Consider the following 14,677-nt stretch of genomic DNA (forward strand, 5'->3'; position numbering starts at 1 on the left):
ATGAATCCACAGCCTCTCATTTTCTGTGAAAACAAAAGCAAAATGTCTTCTCCAAAGTAACATACCTTTTCACTTCAATTTTGAAAGTCAAGGTATTTTCAAAACACCTATCTTGGATTAATCCAGTGGCATTTATAAGCAAATATCTATTAGCAGCTGTTGCTCCTTTCTCAGCATTCAAACAATTCAAAGAGAGCACAATAACATAGAGTATCCAGATTCTCTGTGTATTTTTCATCTTTATGTGGCTTTATTTAAAACTTTTATTTTGACTTTTGACTTTTTGAAACAGGTTCTCTGTGTATCTTTGGCTGTCCTGGAACTCCCTCTGTAACCAGGTTGTCCTTGAACTCACAGAGATCTTCCTGCCTCTGCCCACCAAGTGCTGGGATTAAAGGCATGTGCTACCACACCTTGAACTCACAGAAAACTGTCTGCCCCTGTCTCTCAGGTGTTGGGATTAAAGGCATGTACCACCAAACCCAACTACTCTCTTTTTTATTTTAAGGACTTTAACCTCTTTCTTTACTCTCCCAAACTTGCATATATTTTTAACATACTGTCAATCATTTAGAGGTTTTCTTCATTTTTGAATCTCTCTTTACTATACTCTCTTTCTTTTTCTGACCACATGAGTCTTTAACTTGCTAAGCAATATGGGTAAGATTAAAGCCGTGCCTTTGACAGCTGGATCCAGCCCATTCCTTAGCTTTCTGAAATTCCAAGCTCATGGCTGACCCATGTTTATTGCCACAACTCTTAAATGAGAGTGCTTGCCTCTAGCAAGCAGAGCAGATCTGAGAAACTGCTGCTACCAAGAAGCCATGCTTTATTCTTTTCTGTCTAGAATTACTCCTCAAACTCTCTCAGGCTTTTTGTGGATATAGTTGTCCGTGTGGGCACCATTCTGTTGACTGAGGTTTCTGTCCTGCTTGGTTTCTGTCCTCCCACCAGGTCCCACAGCCATTTAGCCCCAAGGAAATCACATGAAGGTCTATATTAATGATAAATTGATTGGCCCATTAGCTCAGGCTTCTTATTAACTCTTATAACTTATGTTAACCCATTACTCTTATTTGTGTTAGCCACATGGCTCGGTACCATGTCACAAGTGTATGTGTCACCATGTATGGCCAGATTAGCTTTTTAGTTTTACCTATAGTAGCAAGAATGTATTTTAATTGTTTATTATTAGAGTTAGACTTAATTAGATATTTGAACATTTACATAAAATCAGCATTAGCTAAGAGGGCCTTAGACATATTATTTGTGTCTGTGTATAACACATTGACGAAGCGGGGTAGTGGTGATGCATGCCTTTAATCCCAGCACTGGGGAGACAGAGGCAGGTGAATCTCTGAGTTTGAGGTTTGTAGTCAGACTTTCCTTTGTGGGACTACCAGACTACAAATTATGACACAGACTTATTCCTGATTATGAATGCTTTACCGCTAGCTTAGGGTAATTCCCATCTAGCTCTTGTAACACAAATTAACTTGTTTCTATTAATCTACATTCTACTACATGACTTTTACCTCTGTATGACCAACTTGTTCTGTGTCTCACTGTGTCCATACCTCTCTCCTTCCCAGAGTCCTCTCTCTCCCCGGAAGTCCCACCTAGTCCCGCCTGCCTAGCTATTGGCATTCAGCTCTTTATTAAAGCAATCAGAAAGTGCCTTAGGCAGAGACACTTCTTTACAGTATACAAAAGTATTATTGCACAACAGAGGCCAACCTGGTCTACAGAGCAAGTTCCAGGACAGCCAGGGCTACATAGAGAAACACTATCTCAAAACAAAGAAACAAAACCCAAAACAATCAAAAAAGACACTGACATGCAAATAATTTTTAAATAATATGAACAACAATTCTCTCTGAATGTTTGGGAGGGGCATTACTGATGATTCTTGAGAAAGACCTCCGTTATGGAAACTTGCATATAATATTTCTTAAACAAGAAAAAAAATCTTTCATTTCTGTCTTTCATAAAATTTGCTCACCTTTTTTTCCTTCATATCTTCTCAAAGCTTTTCAAAACCTGGTCACTTTGTGAGAGTGCCTCTTTGTGGGTGAAAAATGGTTCAGCACGATTTCATATGGCTCAGCTTACTGTCTAGCCACCCTACACCATAGCATATAGCAGAGAGTAGCCCATTTCATTTGAATCTACATTTTTCATTATAATGTGTAATGTGCACTCAGACCATGTGTGCATTATTGTAGGTGACACAGTGAACACATCAGTCAAGCCCCTGCTTTCTGGCTACTGCAGTCCGACTAGAAGGGGCAACACCTTTTTGAAAGCTAATTGTACTTGCAAGTGAGGAATAGCTGGGAAACCTAACTATGTGAAGTTCAGCCAGGGTAGTGGTTTATGCCTGTAATTCCAGTCCTCTGGAGATGGAGGCAGGAGGATCAGGAGTTAAGGTCTTCCTGAGCTTTGCAGGGAGTTGGAGCAGAGGCTACAGGAATCTCGAACAGAACAGCAGAAAAATAGAACAAGGTGTATGCACACTGCTTTGGGGCCACCGGACAGCATGACCCTGAGTGTGTCTACTTCCTTTGCTGGGTGTAGATGGTGCTACCAGGAACCAGCCAAGACTTTGGTTCTCTGGGTTATTTTAGGCTTGGTGAAACTGGTGTGGGCAACTAACTGGTGACTGATCCTGGACTAAACGCCCTAGAACAGATGGCAGCCAGTATCTGGGACTCTCCAGTGATTTTTTTTATATTGCTTTATGATCAAACATCTCACTCTTCCTCCCCACCCTCAACACCCTCTAAGCACCTTCTCACTTTCATGTCTTTTTGTTTCTCTTTTCCCAGCCACTGAATTTAACTGGTACTATCTCCGTGAGCATGGATGTGGTTGAATCCAAATTAGAATCAAGACTGACATCAAAATCTCCTTTACTCTCTATATCCTGATATTTGGTTCCACTATTCAGAGTAATATATTATATATCTTATATACATTTGCAGATGTCGGCTCTAAATTTCATTAATCACACTTAGATTTGAGGAACATTACAGTGCTACACGTTTATGTGAACAACCCCTGCCCCCAACACTCAACATATGTACTTACAAACATTTAAACATGGTAAAAGTAAAAAATTAAAACGGAGCTCACGCCTTTAATCCCAGCATGCAGGAGGCAGAGACATGCGGATCTCTGTGAGTTTGAGGCCAGCCTGGTCTACAGAACAAATTCCAGAACAGGTTCTAAAAGCTACAGAGAAACCCTGTCTCAAAAACAAAACAAAACAAAAAAACCCAAAACCGAACCAAACAAACAAAAAATCAAAAACAAAACAAAACAAAAAACCCAAAATAAAAAAATTAAAACGGACTAAAAAGACTTGTATAAAATTCTTGGTAGGAACTATTTGGACGGAGGGAAATTAACTTGGCTGTGTAGTGGTATAGTAGTGGTATAGGGGGAGTCAGTACAACTTTCCTGTCTATAAATTTACATTTTCATATACTCTGAGAAAAATTTATATTTAAGTGAAAAATTTTAACATTTGTTTACTTAATGACAGGTATCCAAATGTTTATATCGTAATTGCCCAGACTTTCTGAATAAGAGAACTTGATAAAAGTTAAATTTTATGAAAGTTAAAAACTGAAAAGTTGAAGTTCAAGCGTGATTTTGTTAAAGACCATGGTGTTTGGTAGGTTAGAAGAATAGAGAAAACTCGATTTTATTTTAGTTTGTATGTCAATGAATTTGAAGAGCCAGAATGAAAGTAGTATAAATTTCATGGTAAATAAAGAATGTATCATTCCAATGATGGAAGGAATGGCATTTATTGTATGAGGACTTTAAAATTGTGAGTATGTGTGTGTGTGTGTGTGTGTGTGTGTGTGCGCGCCCGCGCGCGCGTGCCAGGGCGCCCATGCGGCGCGCTGCACGCTTCAGTGCGGGTGCGCTCCGCTCCCAGCCGGACTTCACGAATTCGGAGCGGGCTTTCCCGCATTCCGCAATCGGTAGTAACATCAGCCACGAGGAGCTCGGAGGATTCTGGGAAGCATTTTCTGTTTTGTTTGTAACCATGGGAAAAATTTCACTCGGTCCTAGAGGGATCCGCGTTCATTCACCGATTCGTTTTAAAAGTCACCCGCCACTGAAATAGAGTAAAACTGAAAAAGAAACAATTCTCAGTACGTCTTGAAACAATTTTTTCAAACACAGTTTACATTTACAGTTGGAATTCATGATGCGTATGGTTTTCTTCTAAAACTATTTAGAATCTTGAATTTTTAGTAATAAAAGATTGACAATTTATTGCGAGTTTTAGAAATTCTTCAGGAGGCAAGTGTGGACATGAGAGTTTATCTCATATATTTTCTTTGTTTAAATTTGTTTGAAGGCGAACTTTCCACAAGTTTGATCGGTGAGAACGTTTTCCTCCGATTGTGTGCCTGTACAGAATCAGTTCTAACAAATGTGGAAAATTCTTTGTGTTCGTCTGTATTTACTGTGTACGTGGAATTTTTTTTCAGCGATAGAAAAATATTCACAAATACAGAATCAGATTTGCTGCCAATTTCTAATTTTGTTCTGAGATATCTACATCATAGAATCAAGCAAATCAAAGAGCAAACCGCTATGGTCAGGAGACTTTTCATTTTTAATATTATCAACAAATTTAACTGAAGCAGTTAAATCTGTGTGCTCTCTGCCCATTTTTAAAAACGAAAGGAAGAAAGAAAGAAAGAAAGAAAGAAAGAAAGAAAGAAAGAAAAACAAAAAAACCTCATAGCGGGACATAAAGTGCTGAAATCGTCCCCTAGGAAATATTTACTCTCAGGTCGGCTTGGCGTTTATGCTGACGTCTCCTTAGCTTTTGCTACAAGTGCCGTTGTGCGGTGAGATAGTTTGCCTCCGCTCGGCCACCGTCCGTCAGCCCTCAGCATATTTTGTCCTCCGGCCGCCGCCGTTTCGGATTACTCACGGCTCGGAGTTCGGAGGTAGGGAGAGGTATCTGTTTCGCGGAAGCTGGCTGGTGAGGCCGGCACCATGGAGTCGCCTTTTAGTCCGGGATTTCCTCACGTACCAGAGGAAGACTGGGGTGAGTGGATCTGCGAATCGGGCCCCGTCTGCGGGGTTTTCCTCCCGGTTTCCGCCTGGCGGCGGTGACAGGTGGGGGCGAACCTTGCCCAGGGAGCGAGGCCACGGACTGGGGGGTCGTGGAAGGGACTGGCAGAACCACTGGGCTTCTGTCCTGGCCGCAGCGACGTGGAAGTGATGTTCGAATCGGGGAAATCGCTGTAGTTTTTCAGCGTGTGTTCCTGGTGGAAATACCAGGTGATCTTGAGGGACCAGAACTCAGCAGGATGACTCTGGCTGCCGCTCCAGGCAATTTTCTCAGACTGTGGGTTGTGGTTGGGAGTGAAGTGTGTGTGTGTGTGTACGCGCATGTGAGCACTGCACGTGCGCGTGACATGTTTGAGAAATATGGTTGAAATACAGAGAAGAAAATCCTTATCTCTCAGCTGTCATTGTTGATTTAAGGCATAAATCCAAATTGGCAAAGAAACAAAGGTCCCAAGCACCTGACCCATGTCCCTGATTACTAGATCCACCATAAACTGATGTAATCCTGACTGCTGTCCAAACAGCTCTGTAATCTCTTGTTAGACCTTGCTTGGTTTTGGTATTCAGGAAGGATGGGATGGAGAATTGACACCGGACAAGTGTTGTCATCCGAATCCTTAGAAGAACCTGTATTCCTCTTTTGATTATAAGACAGGGATCCAATATGAAGGTACCTCAGTGGATCCTGTAGTTAGACTACACTGTTCTTTAGCGTTGTGATTTTGTGGTGTTATTTTTTCCTGGGGCCAGACCAGCATTCCACCACATGAGCGGACTCTCAACTAGAATGCATTGAACATCCTAGTTTAATTTTCCAGTGGCAGATGTGGTCTACAATTACAATCTATGAGAGATTTATTTTAATTGTTGGGCAGATTTTCGAAGACTTTATGGAAAAAACTTTGGGGGTCCATTCTCCAGTGCCTTTCCCCAGCTAAATGTTTTGTTATAGTAACATTAGCCACTTGCTTAGAACCTTGTTTTTGTCAGCTATCCAACTAAGCATGCTATGTGTGTTATTCGTGGCCACAACAGTCCAACAAGGTCCTGCCGTCCTTTAGATGCTGAAACTGAGGCCAACAGAATTTGCACTCAGTTTTAGAGAGGTGTTGAATGGTAAAAGTAGGATTAGAACCAAGGCTGTCTGTTTGTGCCTCTGGTTTTTCACTCTGTAACACTTTCCTCGCTTTTTCCTAAAGGTGGATTTTTTCCTAATGCTTCTTTCTGATTTTAACAAGTCTGCTTCAGTTATAGTTATGGTTTGTTTTCTCAACCATTTGGCCCTCATATTTTCATGGCATTTCTTAAACTGTAACACAAAGCACTTTCTGATAGCATTGTTTTGTCTTGTTTTCTGACTCTCGGCTGCATTTTCCTAACTCCTAGACTTGATTCTTTAATGGAACACTCAGTTCTCTGTAGTCAGTTGACTGACTCCATTCTCAGGTATCCTGCCCCATTTCTCCTGAAGTACGCTCTTTCCCTGTTGTGTTTTAAGTTTCTTTTTTTTCAGACTGTTGACAATTATCTCTTGGATGAGCGATTTTTTTCCTTTAGGTGTTCAGTAGGTAGGATAGATTTTCCAGGTGTTAGACACTATTGTTTACTGGGGTTTCTCAAAAGAATAATGGATTCTTTGGGAGTTGCTATTTTGGACGTTTAATTATTTTATTGATGTATTGATGTTTTAAAAATAATTTTAGCAACTTCTCTGTTTTAAAAATTTAAAAATCAGATTTTATAGCTAGTGTTTCTTATGATTAACAACTTGAACAATTTGAAGGAAATTATCTCAGCACAGGATGTGATGGAATGTGCTTTTATTCATTTATTTTCTAAGTGTGATTAATGAAATTTAGAGCCGACATCTGCAAATGTATTTTGGAAAGGTCCACATGGCAGATATTTTGGGCATCACCATCATGTGGCCTGTGTTGCAGCTGCTCCGCCATGGTGAAAAAGCAGTCATAGGAGGTGCAGATGGGTGAGAGTGGCCGTGTCCCATAAAAGCTTATGGAGACTGAAATTTGCATTTCACATAGATGTATTCATTAATTCTTTACTGAGAATCTTTTAAAAGCGTTGTTTTGCTGTGCAGCTCAGGCTGGCCTCATGCTTCTGATATTCCTGCCTTAGCCTTCTGAATGTTGGGATTATAGGCATACAGTACCATGCCCGGCTCACATCATGGTTGTTGTTGTTAGGTCTTTTGAGACAAGGTCTTGCTATACAGCCTAGGGTGGCCTGCAACTTTCATAAATCTCCTGCCTCTGGCTCCCCAGTTATATCTAGTGTATTACTTAATGTCTTTGTTAAATGCAGCTTAGATTTTTAGAGTAATCGTGCTGATAGGACATGTAATTCCGTAGATGCCCCCTCTACTGGTATCATCTTACATGACTATGCTGGTCAGTTGGTTATTTTTGTTTGTTTTGTTAATTTGACACAAGCTAGAATTATCTGGGAAGACAGAACCTCTATTGAGAAAATTCTTCCATTAGATTGTCATGTAGGCAGGTCTGTGGATCATTTTCTTTTCTTTTTCTTATTAATGATTGATGTGGGAGAGCCTAGCCCGCTGTCAGTGGTGCCAATCCTTGGCAGGTGGTTTTGGGGCTTTGGGGTGCATAAGAAAGCAGGCTGAGCAAGACATGGGGAACATCATTCATCTATGACTTTGGCTTCAGTTCCTGTTTCTAGGTTTCTGCCTTGTTCCTGCCCTGACTTCCCTTCATACAGATAGTGACTGGGATGTGTAAGCCAAATAAACCCTTTCCTCCTCAAGTTGCTTTTGGTCATGGTGTTTCATCACAGCAGTGGAAGGCAAACTAAAGCAATTAGTGTGGAACTTTGTTCAGATGGATGAACTAGTGTTGATCAGTCTTTTTTTCTTTCTTTCTTTCTTTTTTTTTTTTTTGAGACAGGGTCTCCAACTTGTCCTGGGACATTTGCTGTAACCCAAGCTTGCCTTGCATTAATGCTCTTGTCTCAGCTTCCCAAATACTGGACTTATAGGCATGAGCCACCGTCACTGGCTTGGTACATTAGTATTAAGTGAAGGATGAACCTTATAGGGGTTTTGACAAGCACAATGCCATGGGCCATCATTACAGTGTTGTGCAGAGTAGGGTGAGAGCGTCTCTCTCTTGCACATTCCCTATATTCCATCCACTCATCCCCCCTTCCTTTCACCTGAGTAGTCCCACACCCATAATAGATCTTTTTGCTGTCTCCACAGTTTTGCTTTTGTTGTATAGTTGGAACCATGCAGTATGGAACCTTTTCAAATTGGCTTCTTTACTTAGTAGCGTGCATTTGAAGTTCCTCTGTGTCTTTCTGTGCTTCGATGGTATATTTCTATATTATAAATTATAAATATCATTTCTTATATTTAACAAATAGTGCTAAATATAAGGGTTTTGACAAATGTTTAATAACACTGATCTGACACTACAGAATCCTACATGCTATAGAGGATGCTAGCATGCTCAGGTTTTGATGCTAGCCCTTTCTTGTCTTGTAGATGGCTGCCTTCTTGCTGTGTCCTCCCATGGTGTTGAAGGAAAGCATTATCCTCTTCTTCCAGATTCATTTAGCCTCAGTAATCTCCTCAAGACCCTGTGTCAGATATAACCATCTTGGGGATTATAGTGCTCATATAAATTTTTGGAGGACATAATTCACTTTAGAGCACACAGTTTGTGTGTCTGTTTACATGTTGACACCGTGGTTGCTTCTGATTTTTGGCAGTTAGACACGAAGGTGCTCTAACCATCTGTGTGCAGATTTTTTTGTTGATGTAAGTTTTCATATCATCTGGACTGGTCCAGAGGCGCTCAATTACGGATCATATATTGTAATTTGGTTTATAAGAAACCACCAAGCTTGTACCATTTTGTGTCTCCACCAGCAATGAGTGGATGTTTCTGTTTGAAGGCTTTTGCTGTTGCCAGTACTTGGAGTTTAGCCATTTTAACAGGTGTGTGGCGGTCCTTGTTTTAATTTGCAATTTTCTAATGTTACATGGTGTTGAGCATCTTTCCTGGCTAGTTTACAATCTTAACTTTCCCTCTCCTTTCTTCCTGTCTCTCTTGCTTGAATTGTTCAAAAATTTCTCTCTCTCTCTCTCTCTCTCTCTCTCTCTCTCTCTCTCTTTCTTTCTTTCTTAAAAGCCACTTGAGATGTATGTCAAGATGAGAAGCGTCCTGCTGCTGCGGTTTCTCTCATGTCTTTAGTATCTTCTTTGAAGCTTCTCTTCCTTTTTTTGCACTAACCAAAGTGTGACACTTGATGACACAAAGTTCTGGTGAAAGCCTTCTGTATCCGGCACCGCAGAATATAGTAGGTGTCTTTTTTTTTTTTTTTTTTTGTCCTTCTCTGCCATTTCTAGGACGTGCTCCTTTCCCCCACAAGCAATGTCTAGGTGTCAGTCTTATCTTGTCAGAGTATGCAATCTTCCACCTCTTCCTGTTGCAGAGACCTGCTGATTCTTTCGTCACTTTCACTGGGAAATGTAGCTACTAGCTTACTGGAGCTTTCTCTGACATTACCTGCTAGGATTTTTGGCTATTTCAGTAGCTCGGCCGGTCCATTCCCTGCCTTATTACTGATGATTGTTCCCTAAAGCGTCTTTCTGCAGCCTCTGGCACCTCCTCTTTCATGCTCTGAATCAGAACTTTTAGTTCTTGCTTCATTTCCCCCACCACACACTTGCCTTCCCTCCATACAGATGCTGAAGTTGGCTTCTTGTTCCTAGATTGAATCCGACCTTCTCTGTGTGTTTCAGATCGCTACCCTTTATTGAAAGTTGCTCAAGCTGTTTTCCTGATGCGTATAGTATTTCTCCCATCTCTTAGAAAAGAAACGCTTAGTGATTTCACTTCTCCTATTTGGAGGAGGGGGCAATGCCAAACTCTCCTTAGATGTTACTTCCCTTCTTGCTGTTTCCACATTTCTCCTCCTTCTCTTACCCTTCTTTTTTTTCTTTTCTTTTGTTTTTGTAAATAGAGAAATTTCTTAAAAGTCTGTGCTCAGGGGTGACCTCAACTTTTTCTTCTTTTTTGGCTACATTTATTTATTTGTGTGGGGAGGGTAGTGGTGGCCTGCATGCCAAAGCACGCATGTGGAGGTCAGAAGATTACTTCGGGAGTTGGTTCTTTACTTGTGTCCTGTGGGTCCTGGGGATCAAACTCAGAACGTCAAGCTTGGCAGCAAGCACCTTGACTTACTGAGCCATCTTGTGACCCCCATCTTCCATCATATTGAAAATAATAAAACCCTGATCTGGCCGAGATGAAGTAAAATGTGAAATCACTGGAGGAAGGAGTAAACAAGAATGTGGTCAGGGCAGAGGGAGGTGAGGTTGAAAACCTCGCTAAGGAAACTGACAATTGCAGCTGCTATTGTTGAGGGAAGTCTAAATATTGGGAGCGTGGAATTGGTGAAAAGGACATAGGAATAGGCAGTAGATTTTAATACTCTAGAGTGATTTGTGCCCTTCGTTTCTCATGGATCAATAGTCTATACGTATAGAAGTGTATTCATCTATCTTCATTTTTTTAAACCACAGAAGCTGAAAGATCAGTACACTGATAGCCGTATTTCCCTTATGCACCAACTGTTAAAATCCTGCCCCACTTACTGTGTCCCTTATTACCCACACTTCCCCTCTTCCACCACCTGAAGCACAAACATGTGGAAGGAAACTCCTAAATACTTTACCAGGTATTTCTTAAGAACAAGGATGATTATTTAAAAAAAAAATCCATGAACACATGACAGTATTTATAGTTCTAAGCCAGACCACAAGGTTCCTTCTTACCTTGCATCAACTATGGCCACAACCACTTACAACAGGAACACATTTTGAGAAGTGTGCTGCGTGACCATCACAGTGTGGCATGTGCTTAAAAAACCTGGATCGTAAGGTCACTTTACACTTACATGTTACACTTACATATACATATGTGCGTATATAATACACACAGAAATGCTGTCTGAGATTAAATAAAATACAGGAGAAAATGATGCAATTAAGACGCAGTAGATGTAAGAGATATGATATGTCTGCCAGTGAAACGTGACTCACAGTTTTACTGTAACTTTTTTATAAATAGAGGGAGCATAGTATTAAACTAAGGGTAAGGGAGTGTACTGTAGCAAACTCTACACTAGTAACGTAGTTGTTGGTTGTCATTATCAAGAATTATGTGTACGCTATCCATAATTGTATGCTTCATGAGCTTCACAATAGTTCTTTGCACGTCACCACCACAAACACTTGAGCACGCACCGTCATAAGACACCGACAGTCTTGATTTCTCCATCTGATAGGATTTTTCAGTTCTGTTCTAACTTTTTGGGACTGTCTTTATAAACTGTTGATCATATTTGTTTTCAACATCCCCTTTAAAAGTTTTTTTTTTGTTTTTGTTTTGTTTTTTAAATAGAATCTTCTGCTTTATGTAGCTAAGGATGGAGCATGACTTTGAACTCATGTCCTCTTTCCTCTGTCTCCCAGGTGCTGGGATACTAGGATCTGAGCATGCTTCATTTTATAGATGGAGTTACATCTCTAACTCCAGACTCTAACTTCAGCAGGCTCAGCAGGGTCTTCTTTTTCATTTTTTCTTTTTAGTTTTTTCAAGGTAGGATTTCTCTGTGTAGACCTGGCTGTCCTGGAATTCGCTCTGTAGATCAGGCTGGCCTCAGACTGAGAGAGCCACCTGCTCCTGCCTCTGGGATTAAAGGCGTGTACTGCCTGACCAGGGTCTTGTTATGTAACCAGGTTGGCTTTAAACTTTTGATTCTCCTGTCTCTGACCCTGAGTGCTAGGCTTATAAGCATGCAATATTGTGTCTGACCAACTTTTGTTTCAGGTTTTTTTTTTTTTTTTTTTTTTTGAGACAGGGTTTCTTTGTATGGTCTTGACTGTCCTTAAACTCACTCTCTGTAGACCAGGCTGACCTTGAACTCACAGAAATCCGCCTGCCTCTACCTGGTCTTGACTGTCCTGAAACTCACTCTGTAGACCAGTCTGGCCTTGAACTCAGAAATCCACCTGCCTCCCGAGTGCTGGAATTAAAGGTGTGTGCCACTACTGCCTGACTTATTTTCATTTTTTTGAGAGGGTCTTATGTAGCCCAGTCTGACTTCCAATTCCTAGTGTAGCTGAGGATGACCTTTAGTTTGCTTTAAATAAAAATTTTCTGAGGTTACTTTTATTTCATATGCATGGGTATTTTGCCCATGTATGTTTGTGTAGCCATGTCCATGTCTAGTGCATGTGGAAGTCAGAAGAGGGTGTCAGATCCCCTGGAACTGGATGGAGTTGCAGATAGTTGTGAGCCAGCATGTGGATGCTGAGACTTGAACCCAGGTCTTCTGTAAGAACAGCCAGTGCCTTTAACTACTAAGTCATCTATCTCTCCAGCTCCAATTGATCTTAATTTAAAATAAATCTAGTTAGTTATTCTTGTTTATGTGTAACATGTGTAAAGGTAAGAGGACAACATTGTGGAGTCAGTTTTCTCCATTCACCTTTTGTTTTGTTTTGTTTTGTTTTGTTTTTTTTAAGACGGTTTCTCTGTATAACGTTCTTGGCTGTCCTGGAACTCACTTTGTAGACCAGGCTGGCCTCAAAGTCACTGAGATCCTCCTGCCTTTGCCTCCCAAGTGCTGGGATTACAGGCGTGTGCCACCATTGCCCAGCTCCATTCACCTTTACCTGGGTTCTGAGAATAGAACGTGGGTCATGAGTCTTGCTTGGCATTACCTTATCAGATGAGCCAACTCACCGGTCCTTTGAATTTCCTTATTGTTTTTCTGTTTCTACCTCCTGAGTAGGAGGATTACAGGCACGTGCCATGACAGTTTATGTGGGACTGGGGGTTGAACTCAGGGCTTCATGTATATTGTACCGATAGAGCTATATCCCCATCCCAGTCCTTTGTTTTTATAGCTTTGTTTTAGATGGTGTACTGAACAAGCCTGCCTGAGGGCTATGACAGGAGCCAGGAGACTATTTGGAGGCTTCTGTAGGAATTCCCATAGTTAACTGATACACCTGCATGTTTTTGAGTTGATACTTCTCTGTGTTCCTCATGCTGGCCTTGAACTGGTGAACTCAAGTCAAGTCATCCTGTTGCTTCAGCTTCACAGGTAGCCAAGACTAGAGGTCTGTGCTGTAATGTCCATCTAAAATTCTGAAGCAGTTTCAAATCTGCAGTTGCAAGAACACTGAAAAGAACTCTTGCATGCCCTTCTGCAGTTTTTAACATTATGTCACAGTTGCCCCATTTCTTTCTCTTTTTTATCTTCCCCATCTTAAATACTACAGTATATATCAACCCCACCACCACCAGAAAATAACAAGCACAGCCCGTCCCAGGCTTTTCTGTATTACCACAGTGAGTTTCTTCCATTCAGAAAACAAACTCTGATGCAACACTTCTGTTTATTTCACTGATAGTTTAAATTTTGCTGTCTCAATGGCTTTTCCATTCTAGTCTGGAATTCTCCCTGGAAACACACAGCGCTTTTATTTCACATGTCTCATTGATGGCTTTCGTTTTGGAATAGCTCTGTTTTTTTTCCTGTCTATCATGTTCTCAGCAGTTTTTTGTGCTAGAAATTAATAATAATCTGGGTCTATCCACTGGGTCCTGTGATCAGACTCAGGCCATGCAATGGCAGGTATGCCGATGGCATGATGTTGTGCTTGATTCTCTGAGTCACGTGATGCTGGCTATTGAAGGTGTTTGGTCACATGATTATAGCTAAGTTGCTTTACAGGTTTCTCCTCTGTAAAGTCAGTTTGCCTTTTGTGTTTTTATTTATATTCAGGGGACAGAATGTGACAGGACACTAATGTCTTGTTGTTATTAACATCCCCACACCCTTACAGCGCTTACTGCATTAGAAAGAACACTCTTTTCCGTCCTTCCTTCCTCCTTCTGTGTGAATTCATTGATTTTTTTTTTATCTTAATGGATTGTAAACTTTTATTCTAATGTTTTCTCAGGTTTGATCAGTGGGGGGAGTTCATTCATGTTAGTGCCAATGGTGTTTTGACATATTCATGTCCTTTCTGTTTGTGTGTCCATGAGGGACTGGGAATTGAACTCAGGGCCTTGAACATGTTAGGCAAGAATGCTGCTACAGAACCATGACCACTCTTCTTTTGATATGCTCTTATCTTTTGCTGAGAATTTCCTTTTTTTAATACATCAAGATTTCTTAGGCTTATTTTATATGTTCTCTGCTCCAAATCAGCCATTTCTCCAAAGATCCACATAGTGATTTTCATTTAGTGAGGATGGTCTTTAATATCTGGTGTCTGAGCATATTATTTCCATTCTATTGGGGCGTCATTGTACATAAACCTCTCAGCAGACAGAACTAGGGAATGAATGCATGTCTCTGTGTATACACACTCATAAATATCTTTAATGATCTCTTGCTCTCTTCTTCTTCTTCTTCTTCTTCTTCTTCTTCTTCTTCTTCTTCTTCTTCTTCTTCTTCTTCTTCTCCTTCTCCTCCTCCTCCTCCTCCTCCTTCTCCTTCTTTCTCC

General features: G+C 40.8%; 1 protein-coding gene across 3 annotated transcripts in view; it reads left to right on the plus strand.

Annotated features, from left to right (window-relative positions):
• Positions 1-4,938: 4,938 nt before the first annotated feature.
• The window catches only part of Atf6 (activating transcription factor 6), a 169,856-nt gene continuing 160,117 nt past the window's right edge, over positions 4,939-14,677 (plus strand). For all 3 annotated transcript variants that reach the window (XM_087906157.1, XM_087906158.1, XM_087906159.1), the window contains exon 1: positions 4,939-5,080. In XM_087906157.1, coding sequence (XP_087762283.1) covers positions 5,029-5,080 — 52 coding nt within the window. In that variant the 5' untranslated portion in view covers positions 4,939-5,028. The remainder of the gene's footprint in view (positions 5,081-14,677) is intronic.

The sequence above is a fragment of the Myodes glareolus genome, chromosome 5 (assembly GCF_982192425.1).
Source record: "Myodes glareolus chromosome 5, mMyoGla1.1, whole genome shotgun sequence".
Lineage (NCBI taxonomy): Eukaryota > Metazoa > Chordata > Mammalia > Rodentia > Cricetidae > Myodes > Myodes glareolus.